The sequence below is a fragment of the Gallus gallus genome, chromosome 8 (genome assembly GCF_016699485.2).
Source record: "Gallus gallus isolate bGalGal1 chromosome 8, bGalGal1.mat.broiler.GRCg7b, whole genome shotgun sequence".
Classification (NCBI taxonomy): Eukaryota; Metazoa; Chordata; class Aves; order Galliformes; family Phasianidae; genus Gallus; species Gallus gallus.
In genome coordinates, this window is record NC_052539.1 from 2,784,537 (window position 1) to 2,799,692 (window position 15,156).

The following is a 15,156-nucleotide window of genomic DNA, read 5'->3' on the forward strand; positions in this document are numbered from 1 at the left end:
ATATCCACTGAACTTGTTTCTCATTTTAATTTTAGGGGTGCCAGCATAACTACTATGAAGATGCCAAAGCCTATGGATTCAAAAATAAATTGATTATTGTTGCAGCAGAAACTGCTGGAAATGGCTTATATAATTTTATTGTTCCACTTAGAGCTTATTACAGACCGAAGAAAGAACTCAATCCCATTGTATTACTCCTGGATAACCCGTATGTAGATTTTAAATATATTTCTCTCTCTCTTTTTTTCTTTCCTTTGTGATACATTTAAAAATCATTTTATCATTACTTTGGTAGGTGATCACTCTTCAGATGGCCAACTTAAAATCACAAACATTATGGCACATACATCTTTGCAAAAAGTGAAATAATACAGAACCTATATTGTCATATACAAAACTGACTTTCTGCTGACTGTAAATGGCTGTATTACATTCTAATGTCCTTATTCTTCACAGGTGACGTTTCAATGAACTATTAGAATATTCAAAGGAATATGAATAGTTGCTAAAATTAACTACCTTTGTGAGCACTGTAAAAAAGTCAATCCGTGTAACATTTTCATAGCTATGAAACTGCACTTCAAACACTACTTTTACAACAAGACACTTAATGGCCTTAATTGGGATATTTTTAATAATTTTAGACTCTAAGATGAGTAGTTCTTTAGGACAGTAGGATCCACCTTCTAATTCCCTTTCTCTGCAATAACATGAACCCATAATATTGTTGTTAATACCATATCTGTGTGGAGATCGCTAAAATTATTAGCCTTTTTTGCATTAACTTTTTAAAATTTCAGAAAAAAATCTTCTGACAAGACTACTGTATTAATAATCTCAACTTAAAGAATTTACATTTTTTTGGGGGAGGGGGTGGCTGGGGGGAGAACCATACCACTGCTTAAGAACTTTCTTGCAATTGCAGCTCTTTGGTGCTGCTTACGTACTTACAACCACAAATTGGAAGACACAAAAATGGAGGTTAGGCAGATACGGAATATGAGGTATAACTGTGACTTAAAGAAATTACATCAGAAGATGTGCTGTACAGATACTGATGCTGAAGTGACACTTTCGTTCGCATATATATGCTCTGTTTTATTATAAGCAATTTTTTAATGCAAAGATCTGCAGTGAAGTGTTCTACTTTAGCCTCAAACAGCTTTTTAATGAAGCTATATACACTTGCGTTTGTGAAGCAAAGGTTTTAAGTGTATACATGTTATGGCATAAAATGAGTTATATGATTTGGTGAAAGCTTGAATTGCTCTGAAAAGATTTCTGGTTTTGTTACAAAGTGATACTTAAGCTGTGATGTGAGCATACAGTGCCCTCTAGTGCTTGCTATCTTTTTCATTACAGGGCCTGAGCTAACTTGCTTCAGCGCTATAATTTTACACCTAAAATTCCTTTTTACTGGCTAAAACTTACATTGTGGCTGACAATTAAATTAGAACCCTTAGTTTTGTACCTTCTACACAGCATTTGCAGTGGCTTCTCCCAGCATTCAGTGGGTTGCAGAGTCACACCTGAAAAGCCAACATGTTTTCTATACATGCATTAGGCTGAGTTCTTGGTGCCATTCAAGTCAATTAGCATTTTGCAATTTCTTTCACTGGACTCAGGAATCCAACCACCTTTGATGAACCTGCCTATGCCTTTTTGTTATAATCCTATTTTCTTTTTATCAATTCGCTAGTACAGTATGCCTATTCTGATACCTATACTTGACATTTTTTGAGATTTCAGTTGTTTCTCGGTATGCTAAAAGAAATCCAGTAAAATTTATGAATAAAGAAACAATAGCACTTTATTTCTCATACTGTTTTTAAAATAATATTTTTCTTCAAATTTTTTCTCATTAACTTAAATTAGAGTTATTATCTAAAACTCAAAGATTCTACTTCACATTTTTATTAAAGTTTTCACTGCTTATTTTAAGTATCCCTAATTCATGTACTGGAATACAACTTGGCAGCGTGTCTTTGAAATCAATCATTCATTTTTATATTTGGAATTGTACTGTGCCATAAATTTTCTGATTTAAGAGGTGCATTTATTAATAAGCATGTGATCATTCTGATCATTCTTTATGATTACAGCACTGTTAATTCACTGTTAATTCACAGTTTTCTGCAATCCTATTACCTGTGTAAAGAGATAATACTTCCAAGGTTTTTTTTTTGTTGTTGTTGTTTCGTTTTTTTTTTTTTTTTTTTTTGAAGTTAACAAACCACCATCCAAACTACCTGTTTTTTTTTGAAGTATTTTAGAAGAGATGCTGCTGTTGTGATATTGTGTTTCATTTTGTAATCCCATCTGCTGCTTAGGCCAGATATGCATTTTCTGGATGCAATCTGTTGGTTTCCAATGGTTTACTACATGGTGGGCTCTATCGACAAGTAGGTGAAGTAACTGTTAGAAAACTTAACATTGTAGTGGTCAGTGGCTTGTTCTGTGTATTGTCATTGCATGCCTATGTGTGCGTTATATTTGAAGATGATCTATCTGCATGCATGGTTTGTGTGTCTGTGTGCTACAGTTTGGGATTTCAAATTTCTGACTTCTAAAGGATATTGTTAGCAAAAAGTATGACAGGGAACAAAAGTTTAGTATCTTCAAAACCCAAACATTAACATTTTATTAGTATGTCACTAGAAATTGCCAGGTAATAGCTTCGATCCTAGTGACACCCTTTATCATTTACAGACTAGGGGTATGTAAAATAGCTATAGAATGTAAATAACACTAAAACTAATGAGTTTAAGTGTGTCCAACAGTCTTTTTCCCCTACATAAAATATTCGCCTACTTCTATATTTGTCTTCAGAAATTCTGCTAGTATATATTTGCATATCTAAGCTTAGCAACATAGATGTAACGTATAAATCAGGCAGAAATGACAAAGGGGAGAGAGGAGCAATGACTCATTAGCATTTTAGTAAGCTCCTGTACCTAGACTGTCCAATCAAAGTAGAAAATAGCTTGTTTCACTACTGCTTTTGAGGTGGGGCTGCAAGGCCATAATACTCTTCTCCACACAAACATGAAATAATTTATTTCCTGCCCTAAAGTAGCAGAATCCATTTTTTAAATGAAATTTTAAATATTCAACATTTTTTAAAGTTTCATCCTGTTGTAACAGGGGCTTTAAAACTACTTATAACAGTGATAGAGATGCAGATTTATCTTGACAATACCTTAGTCACTGTGAGGTCTGCAGTGGATCTGTAGAGACATTTCTCACTTACTAGATTTGTTTTTCTAAAGCAACTGTGTGTCTTGGGTTGTTAATAGCTACTATTTTTTTAAGGTCTTAGTCCTATAAAAGTTACAGAAAATTCATAGAAACAGACTAATTGAACTGACTCACAGTATCCAAAATAAGTAATAACCCAAAGACCTTATGCTGTTTTAATTAACTGGGAAGATTAAATTCTAATAAAAATTACTGGTTTTACTTGGAAAAGAAATGCTTCCCTAAATAAACTAAAACTAAATGCTTCCCTAAAGGTTTTTCACATTTGTTCTGAAGTGCATGTTATTTATTTTTAGGAAATGAATGCATAAAACTGAGTATACAGTCTATCAAAAACATTATTACGTAAAATTCTCATTTGCAGTATTGTTAACAAATTTATGCATCAAATCTGACAATACAGTCACTTTAAAATTCAGTCAGATTCTGTAGTTTATTTTTCAACATCTATTTTCATCAGTAATGAGACTTTATACTTATTCTGTGTTTTCTGAGGTGTTTTAAAATCATATACAATCAATAGAAGTCAATCATGTTTAGCTAAATGTTACAATGTAAAATATACAAGTTTCATTTCTTAGTATCTCTGGAATTCACTTCCAATGCATTTAAGAATGCCGTCTGCTACCTTTTCACTATCTAATACACTTGTCCTATGGTCACTTGGTATGAAATGTCACCAACTTGAAGAGAAAACCACAAAAAGAATTACCCATATACACCACTCCTTTTTGTTACAAGGAAGTAGCCTGCAGAAAAACATCTTTACAGAAATCCATAGCTTGAATGAACTTCATCAAAATGTACCAAGTTATCAGAAACATCTAGACTTCAAGCATGTGAGATGTGTAACTGACCAGATTCCAGTAGTGCAGGAATCTGTTAAATATTAAGAAATGTTGATAACTGAATTAGAATTCTACTAAGTATTTTTGTAACTCTCCACATCTTTAAAAATAACTCAAAGTAGTAGTACAACTAAAAAAAAAAAAAAAGAATAGTTTTTTCATCACCAAAATGTGGAAAATATAGTTGTATTCTTGAATATGCTGCTATTTTCATCAACTAGGAGACTGAAATAGTAATAATTAAGTCAGTTAGAGAAAGGTCAGATTTCCACTTATGCAGTGATATTCTTAATATAGGCCATATAATTTTTTTAATAGCCAACCACCAGCTAAACTGCAGTTTCAAAAATTATACCATGTATTTGTTTTGGAAGAACACATACAGAACGTAAAATAAACACCAATGATGTGTATCCTTTTCCTTATTCTAAAATTTCAAAACAGATTTATAATAGGATATGTAAAGCTTAGGAGCCTTAGAAGATCATTGAGAACAGGAATAATTGAATCAATATAGCGAAGACAGTATAATAGATTAGATCAACAGCCGAATGAAAAACAATTCTAATGACAAAATAGCTTTTCTTCCTTGGAAGTAAACAGAATGATGTAAAAAATGTAGCTTTTCAGTTTCCCCTGGAAACCATGAAATACCCTTTCTTCTCATTTTCACTTAAGTTGCTTGGTTCCCAGCAGCTTTTATTACAAAATAAATAAACAAACAAACAACAACAAAAAACCCTTCTGAAACTTTTCCAGAATCGTTTTAAAAGTAACTTTTCCCACAGAAACTAACAACCAAAACATGCTTCATTTTGGAAATAAACATAAGGCACGCTGGCAACTATAGCTTAGTTGTCAGTGATGGTTTTCTGTGATCAAGCTTCACAGTAGATTGTCCAGTGGGTGAAATGTTTTACTGAGGTACAGCTCTGAGGTGAGCTGCTCCTAAAAGCATTGTAACAGCACTCTGATAGATAAAAGAGGAGCTTTTCAGATGTGCCCTTAGAACCCTCATTAACATCTTGAAACTGAAACATAATTGTGGTAAAGACCAACTGAAATCATTTTAGATCCATTTTTTTTTTAATATATTGCTAAAAATAACTATAACAAAGCAAGTTGATGAAACATGTAAGGCCATACAGTCTTTCCATGTATCTGTTAAAGGCTGATTTTTAATTTTTGAAATAATTCTACAATTTTAGGAAGATGAGGCTGACCATAACAACCTGCTGAAGTGTATTCTGTATGACTTCAAGGAAAGCAATTCATGTTCTATTCTCTCAATTCATGATATTTTCAACACAGACTATATTAGAAGTTACAATACATACATGGAGTTGCAGGGAACCAGCAACTCAGTGTGATTTATCAGTACCAACAATCACTAATCTTTTAAACATTCCAGGTTTAAGTGACTTGTTGATTTCTTCCTCTTTCTCTTCACAAAAGCCTAGATGACTTATTAAGATGTGGGGTCACCTTTGCAGCTAATATGGTGGTGGTGGACAAAGAAAGTACAATGAGTGCTGAGGAAGACTACATGGCAGATGCTAAGACTATTGTAAATGTTCAAACACTCTTCAGGTAAGAGATATTTTGCAGTTTCTTTTTACATGTTCATTAATCATGAAATATCTAATAATACGTTCTGTATTCAAACGAGGGTGTGTTTTTTATTTTTGTTTCCCCTTCCTTTTCACATGGCAAAAAACCTCAGCTATAAACTCTGTTTCTTGGCATAATTCTCTTGAAATCTCAGACAAAACTCCTCCCCAAGCTGGAGGATAATTTCTAATAGACAATTTTCAGGTTTATAGGAAAGGAGTGGATGCTACTTTTGAAAACAGGACAAAAAATCCCACATTTTCCATAGCACAGCAGTCCTTGCACTGCTAAAGAAAATTCAAGAAACATCCTTCTAAAGCAGTGGCTTATGCATTACTATGAAGTTAATTGTGTATGAATTTTGAATATTGATTTTTCAACAAAAATCAGATTTTCATGCATGTACATGCAATATTACTTGTGACAACAGCATGTTCAGAGTCATGAAGGAATATCTGAATTCAGAGTGAAAAATTATCAGTCTAGGAAAGCAACTAAGAAAGCAGTGCTGCAATAAATAGTTTAAAGACCACCTGATCATTTGGGAACATCTCCTGATTACAGCTACGCTTCATGTTAAGTATTTCAATTCAGCAAAGGATAGAAGTCACTTTAAGCAGTGAAAAAGCTAGTTAGTTAGTTTCTTTGAAAAAAAACCCCACAAACCAAAGCAGATATATACACACTATAAAGACAGCTAAGAAATGCTTCCCTGATACAGTCCTTAAGTTTAACACCTGCTATGGTTTATTTTATTAAGTTCTACTAGTAGAATGTGCTGTATAACCATTCAGTTGTCCTGCACAATGGCTACAACTAGATGGCAGCTGTAACTCATGTATGAAACATACAACTGGTCAGTATAATTCTGAAACTGCATAGCCCTTTTTGAATAAAAATAAATACCATGTTTTAAGAATCAGCACTATTTTCAGAAAACCTTTTCAACTTTGTAAACTGGTGTATTTTACCTTTTTTTTTCCTAAATTTACTTCTCCTCAAACACAAACAATATATTCACTGTATTTTTATGTAATTTCAAAATTGCAGGAATAACTTAAGTTTTTCAAAGCAGCGTAAAATGGTGACATTCATCTATTCTGCAGAATAAGCTACGTTCATCACGTGAACATAAATAACTTTATAAATTAATGTTAAGATACGTTTAAAGTATTTTTTGTTATCTAGTAATATCTGTAAGAAACTAATGAAGACGACGATGGATGTGGTGGAGCACAACAGCAATGAACAAAAACTATAGTATTAAAGAAGTATTTTACATCACTGGAGTTTTGCTAATATATGCTGTTCTCAAACATATTTACATGAATGAAGAAGACTCCAACTGAGTCATACAAAATCAAGTTATTCAGAAAATATAAGTTAATATAAATCTCATTCATCTGATTGACTCACATCAGCTGACCTCATTATGGATTGCAGGCAGTCCTGAAAAGATGATGCAAGTGCACTGTAATGCTGTTTGGCTTAAGTTGCCAATTCTAATAAGCCTGTTCTGGTATTATTCCCCATTTAGATAAACTACTCATCGTGTTTTGTCAGAAGAGATTTTCTCCAACCAGCTTTGTTTAGGAGATGGATGTGTTCTTTATAACATGATAGTTATTAGCACATTTAAGGCTAGAAGTTGTTTCATACCAATTAAAATTCTGACACAACTCTAACTTACCAGATTTCTAGTTAAAATGAGTGAAGAGGTGCAACTCAAAGAGTTGCATCAAATTAAAAAGTAATTTTTTAATCCTTTGGATGGAAAAGAACAAATTAGCATAGATTAAAAGTACAAGAAGCAATCAGTAGTTTTTGGCTATGTCCTAGAGATCTTTCTCAGTGTAAAATATGAAGCTAATCATTGACTAGCACCTCAGTAAAACAGGTTTCCTTAAGCAGAAATCTGTAGTAGGAGAGTTTATATTTACTCTTAATTTATATTAATTAATGGATTTAAATGTTGGTGTTTGGGAAGTCCTGTTTTCAGTTCTTATTAACTAACATTTTGGTGGCTAAGTGTCACAAACTGCAAGAGGTTTGTTAATAACAGTATACCTAATTAGTAATTCACATGACACTTAGCAATCAGCACCGATTTATAAATGAACCAAATAAGGTCTTATGATGCCATTACGTATTTGTCATACCTTATCCTCTTGGCTCACATCCATCTCTCACTTGTCCAATTTCCAAATACCAGTTCAACAACAGCACGTCTTCCATCAGGCTGATTAAGGTTTCCTCCTCCCAAGTAAATCTATTTATTTATTTATTTATTTGTTAAATAAGAAAACCCATAAAAACCCCAAAGCAAAACAGAGAAGAAAAGAGGAATCTTTGTAAAGAATAGGCCTGTCCTGTTGTTGATAGCTTGCAGGCAGTGCCTTCAACTAGGGTTAAGAGGCGATCTTGTTGTGACAATCTGAAACAATTTTTCCCCCTATTTCCGCTAGAGGGCACTCTTAAATAATAAGTATGATTTTTATTTTTATTTTTATTTTTATTTTTTTTTTACCAATAGCGCCTTTGTAGCATCTTTTGTAATCTGTTATAACTTGGTGATTACCTAAATCCATCTGTAGCAGAAACCTTACCTTGCAAATCTGAAGATAATGTGCATTTTATCATTAGATCAGTTGTTTAATTTGCTTTTAGTTCTAAATATTATACTGTTGTTTTTCAAACCTGAGTGCTGGTCTGTTAACACAGCAAGTACAAGAAAAATTTTCAGCAAGCAGAAACTTCAGTAGTTATATGCTACATGATACATAACTAACACAGAAGATAATAGAATTTAAAGAGGAAATACGTTCTTCATCTGGACTTTTTCTTTAGGTTACTTAAGAGATAGAAGTATGTATGTACAGAGTATCTTCAAGACTTTCATTTATTTATTTTTTTAATATATGATACAAATGAAGTTGTACCATAGTTGCAACTCAAGTGTGTGTTTACAATGTATTTAACCTACGTACATAGGCTCTATTCCCTAAGTGCTTCATCTTTAGTAGAATGTAATAGCCTTTACATAACTATCGCACTAGCTGAACAGCCACAGAAATTCCTGAGCATATGCAGCACTTTTCAAGCTACAGTGCACACAAAATGTCATTAAACGATTCAGATTCTCAGCTAGTTTACCAATCCCATTTTTTCTTATATGATCACAATATTTGGTTATTCACAGGAACAGAACTACTAACATACCAATGCCCAACATTTCTATAATCATATGATTCAATTATATATATATATTTAAAAAGCTCAACACACATAGAAAGCAATTGCAGTAAGATGGCATTGAACACATACTGCTAGGTAGTTTTTGAAATACTTTTTGCCACATTTAGGCTCTACTTGAATTATTATTTCAGTGAAGTTCATCCCTACAAAACTGAGGGCAAGGACTAAAGAGTTGCAAAAACGCACTGTGCAATCCGTTTGACATTACCCCACTAAGGTCAGGTTCCAAGAGAAGCACATAAAATGACTGATGACTGCTATATATTATTGGTATAATACAACAAAGTCAGAGCCTTATATTAGAGTCTATTATGTGAGCTTTTTATAGTGCCAAAAGAGGCTACAGTTTTCAGGTGCTTAATTAAAAACACAGACATGAACACAAGTCACAGCATTATGTAGACCGTTACATTTGTGAACTGTTCTAATTAAAGCTTAAAACTGCAACATTCTTTTAAAATACAGGTTGTTCTCAAGCCTAAGCATTATCACAGAACTAACTCACCCTGCCAATATGAGATTCATGCAATTCAGAGCCAAAGACTGCTATTCTCTTGCTCTATCCAAATTGGAAAAGGTAAGTAATGAGATCTGCCTTTTCCCCACCTCAATTTAAATGTTACAATTTTAAAACATTTTATGATTCTGTAACAATGCTTCCAAAACAAATGGAAACAGTGAAATCATTTTATGGTTGTAACACTAATATTAAAGTTTTTTGTTTGATCACCTGTATGAATTTTACCCTCATTTAAGAATGGAAATTGAGTTTGTCACTTTTTAATATTATTCCACCAACCTTCTAGACACAGATGTGAATGCAGTTTGATCAAGAAAAACTGAATATTTCTGAACAGCTGAATATTTAGAACTAATAGGATATTCCAAGAGGCTGTCAGGCAATTATAAGTAGAAAACGTTTTAATATACTAAACACTTAATACATACACGTGTCCTAGAATAATGCAGTTTGTATTCCAATTTGATGTGGAAGTGTTGTAATCACATATCCTGTTAGCATTTTCATTTATCTGGTACTTACATTTTCATGACCGTTTGAGAGCATCTCTTTCACAGGACAGTCCTACTGATGGTAAGGATAGTAACACTGCTTAAATGCTAGACAAACCTATATAGGCTCATGTATGTTTGGCATTTGCAAGTTATCAAACACAGAGGTCATAAGGAGGTAAGGTGAGTTTAATTTGCTTCGGAATATGTGATCCTGGGCTCATCCAAGGTACTATTGCTAAAACATTACAGAAAGCATAGATAGTAACTTTGGCTATCTGCTTAACTTGGTCAATTCCTCTTCTTCAGAGATGGTGACCTGACTGACCTACCTCTGCAGTCTAGAAAATTTTCAGAATTGTTTTCATGATCTTACAGGCCATATTCTGAGTTACTTCACGAGATTAAGACAAATACTATCATGACACCGGTCTTCAAATAAGAGTTTTACACTCCAGTCACTCCCCATCACCTGTCCCCCATTTGCTAGTAATCTAGGTGTACTCCCAATTTCTTCATGTTATATGTCTTAGTTACCTTCAAAAAATCTGAGTTCAATCAAAAGTCATTTTTATTATGCAGAAGTAACAAAAGTTCCATTTCCTAGCTGCACAGTAATCTGGGTGTAAATTTGAAATTTCAAGTATTTTCACTATTTACTGTGTAACACTGACATAGCGTTGACATGTGTTCATATAATATATTATGTAATGGAAAACCACCTTTTCACACAAGTTTATCTTCACAAGCCAGCTCCCAGTTTCTTATACGAGAATGGAATTCTTTGTAAATTCAGCTTGTTTAGATGAGACAGGATGATAAGAAGGTTTATCAGACTCAACTCAACTCCATAGAGTTGATCCTGACTATCATGCATACATGTTGATGAAAAGATGCAAATATGTAGGTGATATTTTGTGATTTTTTTGGTCTTTGTCTAAAACAGAAGGATAGCTTAAGTCTTATTTATGTGGTGTTTTGATTTGCACAAAATTGAGGATCATGAAGAAGCTACACAGAAACTGTTATGAAGAGAGGAACAGCTTGCATCGGGAGGCACATTTTCATTTGTATTACCCCACTCCCTGTACCCATAAAGGTTTGCACCTGTGATTCCTGCATTTTAGCACTCCTCCCCTCAGTGCTAATTGCAGAAAAATTAAGCTGCAACTACTGGATTCATGCACTGCTAGTTTATATAGGGCATCAAGTGCCAACAGCTGAAAGACCTTCAATACTGTGTTCTAACCATGCTTATGTCCTTGGTGCACTATTATCTGCTGCACATTTTATTTATTTTAAACATACTCCCTTAAAATGTGAAACTTATGACTAGGGGAAGCAAGAATAACAGTAGCTTCTTTTCCAGTATGCGGTATCCACAGTTCAAAAACTTAGTTTTCCATTTGTCTTAGATAAAGAAGAAAAAATGAGGTCACCATTAACCCCTCCTGAAAGAGTTTAGAATACCCTGGATAATTAAATATCACAGGCTCCAATGGAAGGATGAAAACTCTCAACTCTAAATGATCTTTTAAAATATGTGCAATCCTGTGTATATTTCATCAATACAATACTCTGATTTTATATCCTCCACCAATATAAGTATATACATATTAGGTGAGCAGAAATCTATCTGGGATAACTGCATATTTGGTGTGACACACACAAGACAGTTTGCTTTTTTCAACTTCAGTTAAGGATAAAACATGCTGTCTTCATTGGTTTTTACTACTGGTCTGATTTGAAGCAGATCTGAAGTAACATTAAACAATAAAAGCATAAATAAGGATGCACATTTTGCTGTTGAATTGAGATCTGTAGATAGCAGTTCCAGATCAACAATAAAAAATGAATCTGTTCTTGCTAAAAAGCCAGAACAGAAGCTATTACGAAAATAGTCCAAGATACCATAAAGTACTGGAGAGATGGATAATGGTGATTGATAGAGGTGATAATGATCCCAAATCACTTATATCAAGAAAGGGACTAAAAAGGAGGTTTCTGTGACTATATTTCAGTTAGCTGTATCTCACATGGGCAACAACTAGTATTTATAAGAACTAACAATGCACTTAACTGTTCTCTGTAGCAAGCCACTGAACTTCATCACATTTATGTTTTTGGATGGCCCCAAAACACGTGTGGGTTGCTTTATGTCCTTGTACATTCCTTACAGTAACTTTGCATTGCTTGTACACAACATTTACAGTCTTCCATGGCAGTTCCATATTGCTTTCTATGTTGCAGAAGAATATATTAAATCAAGATGGGCCGTACACATCTTTCAACCACTGACAGAGTGGCCAAAGCAGGGCTTCAGGTTAGCTTGCAGTTAGTGTTTTGTAATTGGCATCACAGTATTAACAATTATGGACTATGTTTTTGTTTATGAAGAGTAAAAAGGCGAAATCATGATAAAAACTTGAGCCACACAGATATTCTCTAGTGTTCTAACAAAATACAACCCCCCCTGCCCCCCCTGGAAAAATAAACTATAAATTAAATACCAATACAGAGGAAGCATGGCCCATGCTAAGAATTATCAAAATCAGAAGTGTACATTTGTTACTACTCAGAAAAGAGTGATAATTCTGAACTTCCTGACTTGAACCAAACCACAACCATAAAGCAAAGATTGAGGATGAAGTAAATAACTCAATCTATTAGTAACTATCTTAAAACATTATCTATATGTGTGCATTCTATCAAACTGCACATTCACCGTGGACTTTTATTTATGTTCCTAGAAATGATCTATGCTTTTTCCTTGAGTAGTTATATCTTCTTTCTCATGAATTTCAAAAAAGTGTCAGAGAAGGAGCTGCCAGGCATCACACATGAGAAAAAAACAAAACAAAAAAACACAACAAAAGCATCTCAGGCATTCTGACATATTTCTGGCTTCTACATCTGCCATATTCTCTGGAAGACCAATGAGTATGCAGGTAATAAAGAAAAAACATCAACACCAGATGCCTGAGTAAAAATTGCATTTCTCACAAATCTATTTTAAGCCAGAAAAAAGGAAGAACAAGTCTGTAATAAAAGAAAGGAAGCAAGATAAGAAACTTAATATAAAGGGGAAAAATAAATATACAGGCTCTTGTTTTAAAGTAAACCAAATGGTCTGTCTTTGGATACAAAGCAAAAGTATTTCTCAAAATACGTCCTTTGCCCCAACCCACCACTTCATGGCACCGAATCAGAATCCTCAGCAAATTCTCCCCAAAAGATGGAAGGATAAACACTACATCTCATTCATATGATTTTTCCATCTGATCGTCACAGTTGCCTGTAAAATATTTAGAGGCATGATTCAAAGAATTTAATGTAATGTATGCTATGAAATGCATATAGTTTTAATATTGAAGTATCTGTTATACAACATGAGTTTTCATTCACAATAATTTTTCTTCAACTCCTATCTTGTACTTTGCAATAAAAAAAGCATTCACATATACAAGGTATATTTGTATCTCGTATTATATATATTGTATATACAAATTGTTCTTTGTACAACTAAGATGATGCTTTCTTCAATTTTATCTGAAATACACTTGTTAGAAACACTCTTTGCTATTTCAACCAGAATGTCTACATTGTGTCTGTATACATGCATTTCTCATGGTAAAGAAAAACTGAATCACAGATAAAGAATAAAAATATAGTTATGCTCAAACCACACAGAAACAAAAAATAACTAGCAAAAAACCAACTTCAACAAAATCAAGGTTTTTTTTTTTTTTTCTTCCTCTGTGCAAGACAACAGTCCTCTTTCCCTTGCTTGTGTTGAGATTTCAGTTCAATACTTCTATTTGGTCTTACGTTCCACAAAAGCAGTATAAATCTTAGCAATGAAACTGAACCATGAAGGGCAGATTTAAACTCTAAGTTTAAACACGCTGAACTTATTGAGGATAATGAAGTATATAGTATTTTTTTCCTATTGATTCAACAATAGAAGCAAGTTTACCAGATGCTTTTGAAATTACATTCTGAAAAAAAAAACAACCAAACCCACAAACTGACGTACCCGAACATATGCTTCTCTGGTTCTTCATTGAAGTTATTGATTTTCCTCAGTTAAACTGGCATTTCTTCCATGCTTTTAGTGATTACATTGTTCCAGAAATATAATGCAACTCAACCTGATACTCTAGTGTCAAATAAAAATGATCTTACCCTTACAATGCAAAATTATTCTAACTACAATGATACTTAAGATTTTAGTACAGTTTAAAGAGTATTTAAGTTCAGAAGCAAAATATTTTACTGGTTTTTTTTTAAGGAGGTTACTCATGAAAAAATATATGCTCTGCACAAGCACCTCTAAATATCTCCTGTGGACAGGACAATGTTGTTTGTTGGAATTAATGGGCTTATACTGTAATTGCTGTGTCAGTTATACTTCATAAATTAGGGAGACCTATAAGGGTGTATTTTCTTCTTAAGACCTATGGACATAAAAGCACAGAGAGGAGTGTGGCCGTATAGAAAAAAAGAGTACAAGATAATTTTTCCATTTAGCTTTACTTTGCTTACCTGAGTAGCAAGCATAGACTCTAAACAACTGCAATAGCAGGCTGGACATAATTTAATTGAAAAGTATGATGAATAAACCTAAGCTGAATAACATGGAAATAGATTCTTGGGAAAGAGAGTGAAGTTGAACATGTTAACTACAGTTCTTTCCACGGTGATAACTAGAAAAGCACTGTTGTAGACAAACATGTCTACATACAAAAGAATAGACAGAAGTCTGCTTATTCCTAATTTTCCATATATACAAATATATATATATATTTAAAATAATGGGCCTGCACCTCTGCACCTGTAGTCTTGGCCTGCCTGCAAATTAGGAAATAACCTGCTGTTTTGTGGAAAGCTTATTTAGCCAGTCAGCCAGAACGAAGCTAACATTTTAAAAGTTAGCAGAGCAGCTCACATGGCATGGGTCACAGCGGAAGCCCAGAAACCATGCCAGGAAGTGTTGGACTGCACAGTGCAGCAGGCTTTAGTACCCCTATCAATTCCAAGTCCACCAGGACTCCCATATCCCACCCTACAAAGCTGCTTCTGAGACTGTTAACCCCAAGCACAGATTGGTGCATGCACGTGATGGATGTGTCTCTCCATTCCAAAACATGACTTCCCTGTACTTTGACAACAC

General features: G+C 33.7%; 1 protein-coding gene and 1 long non-coding RNA gene across 9 annotated transcripts in view; one reads left to right on the plus strand and one right to left on the minus strand.

Moving 5' to 3' along the window:
* The window catches only part of KCNT2 (potassium sodium-activated channel subfamily T member 2), a 117,025-nt gene that overhangs the window by 82,091 nt on the left and 19,778 nt on the right, over positions 1 to 15,156 (plus strand). For 4 of the 6 annotated variants that reach the window (XM_015290383.4, XM_015290385.4, XM_025153026.3 and 1 more), the window contains exons 21-24: positions 36 to 208; positions 2,331 to 2,402; positions 5,562 to 5,696; positions 9,438 to 9,549. In XM_015290383.4, the coding sequence (XP_015145869.2) occupies positions 36 to 208; positions 2,331 to 2,402; positions 5,562 to 5,696; positions 9,438 to 9,549 (492 nt within the window). The remainder of the gene's footprint in view (positions 1 to 35; positions 209 to 2,330; positions 2,403 to 5,561; positions 5,697 to 9,437; positions 9,550 to 15,156) is intronic. The other 2 variants (XM_015290384.4, XM_025153027.3) reach the window with 1 other exon arrangement.
* Positions 1 to 15,156, minus strand: part of LOC101750820 — a 571,434-nt gene that overhangs the window by 60,862 nt on the left and 495,416 nt on the right. The window lies entirely within an intron of this gene.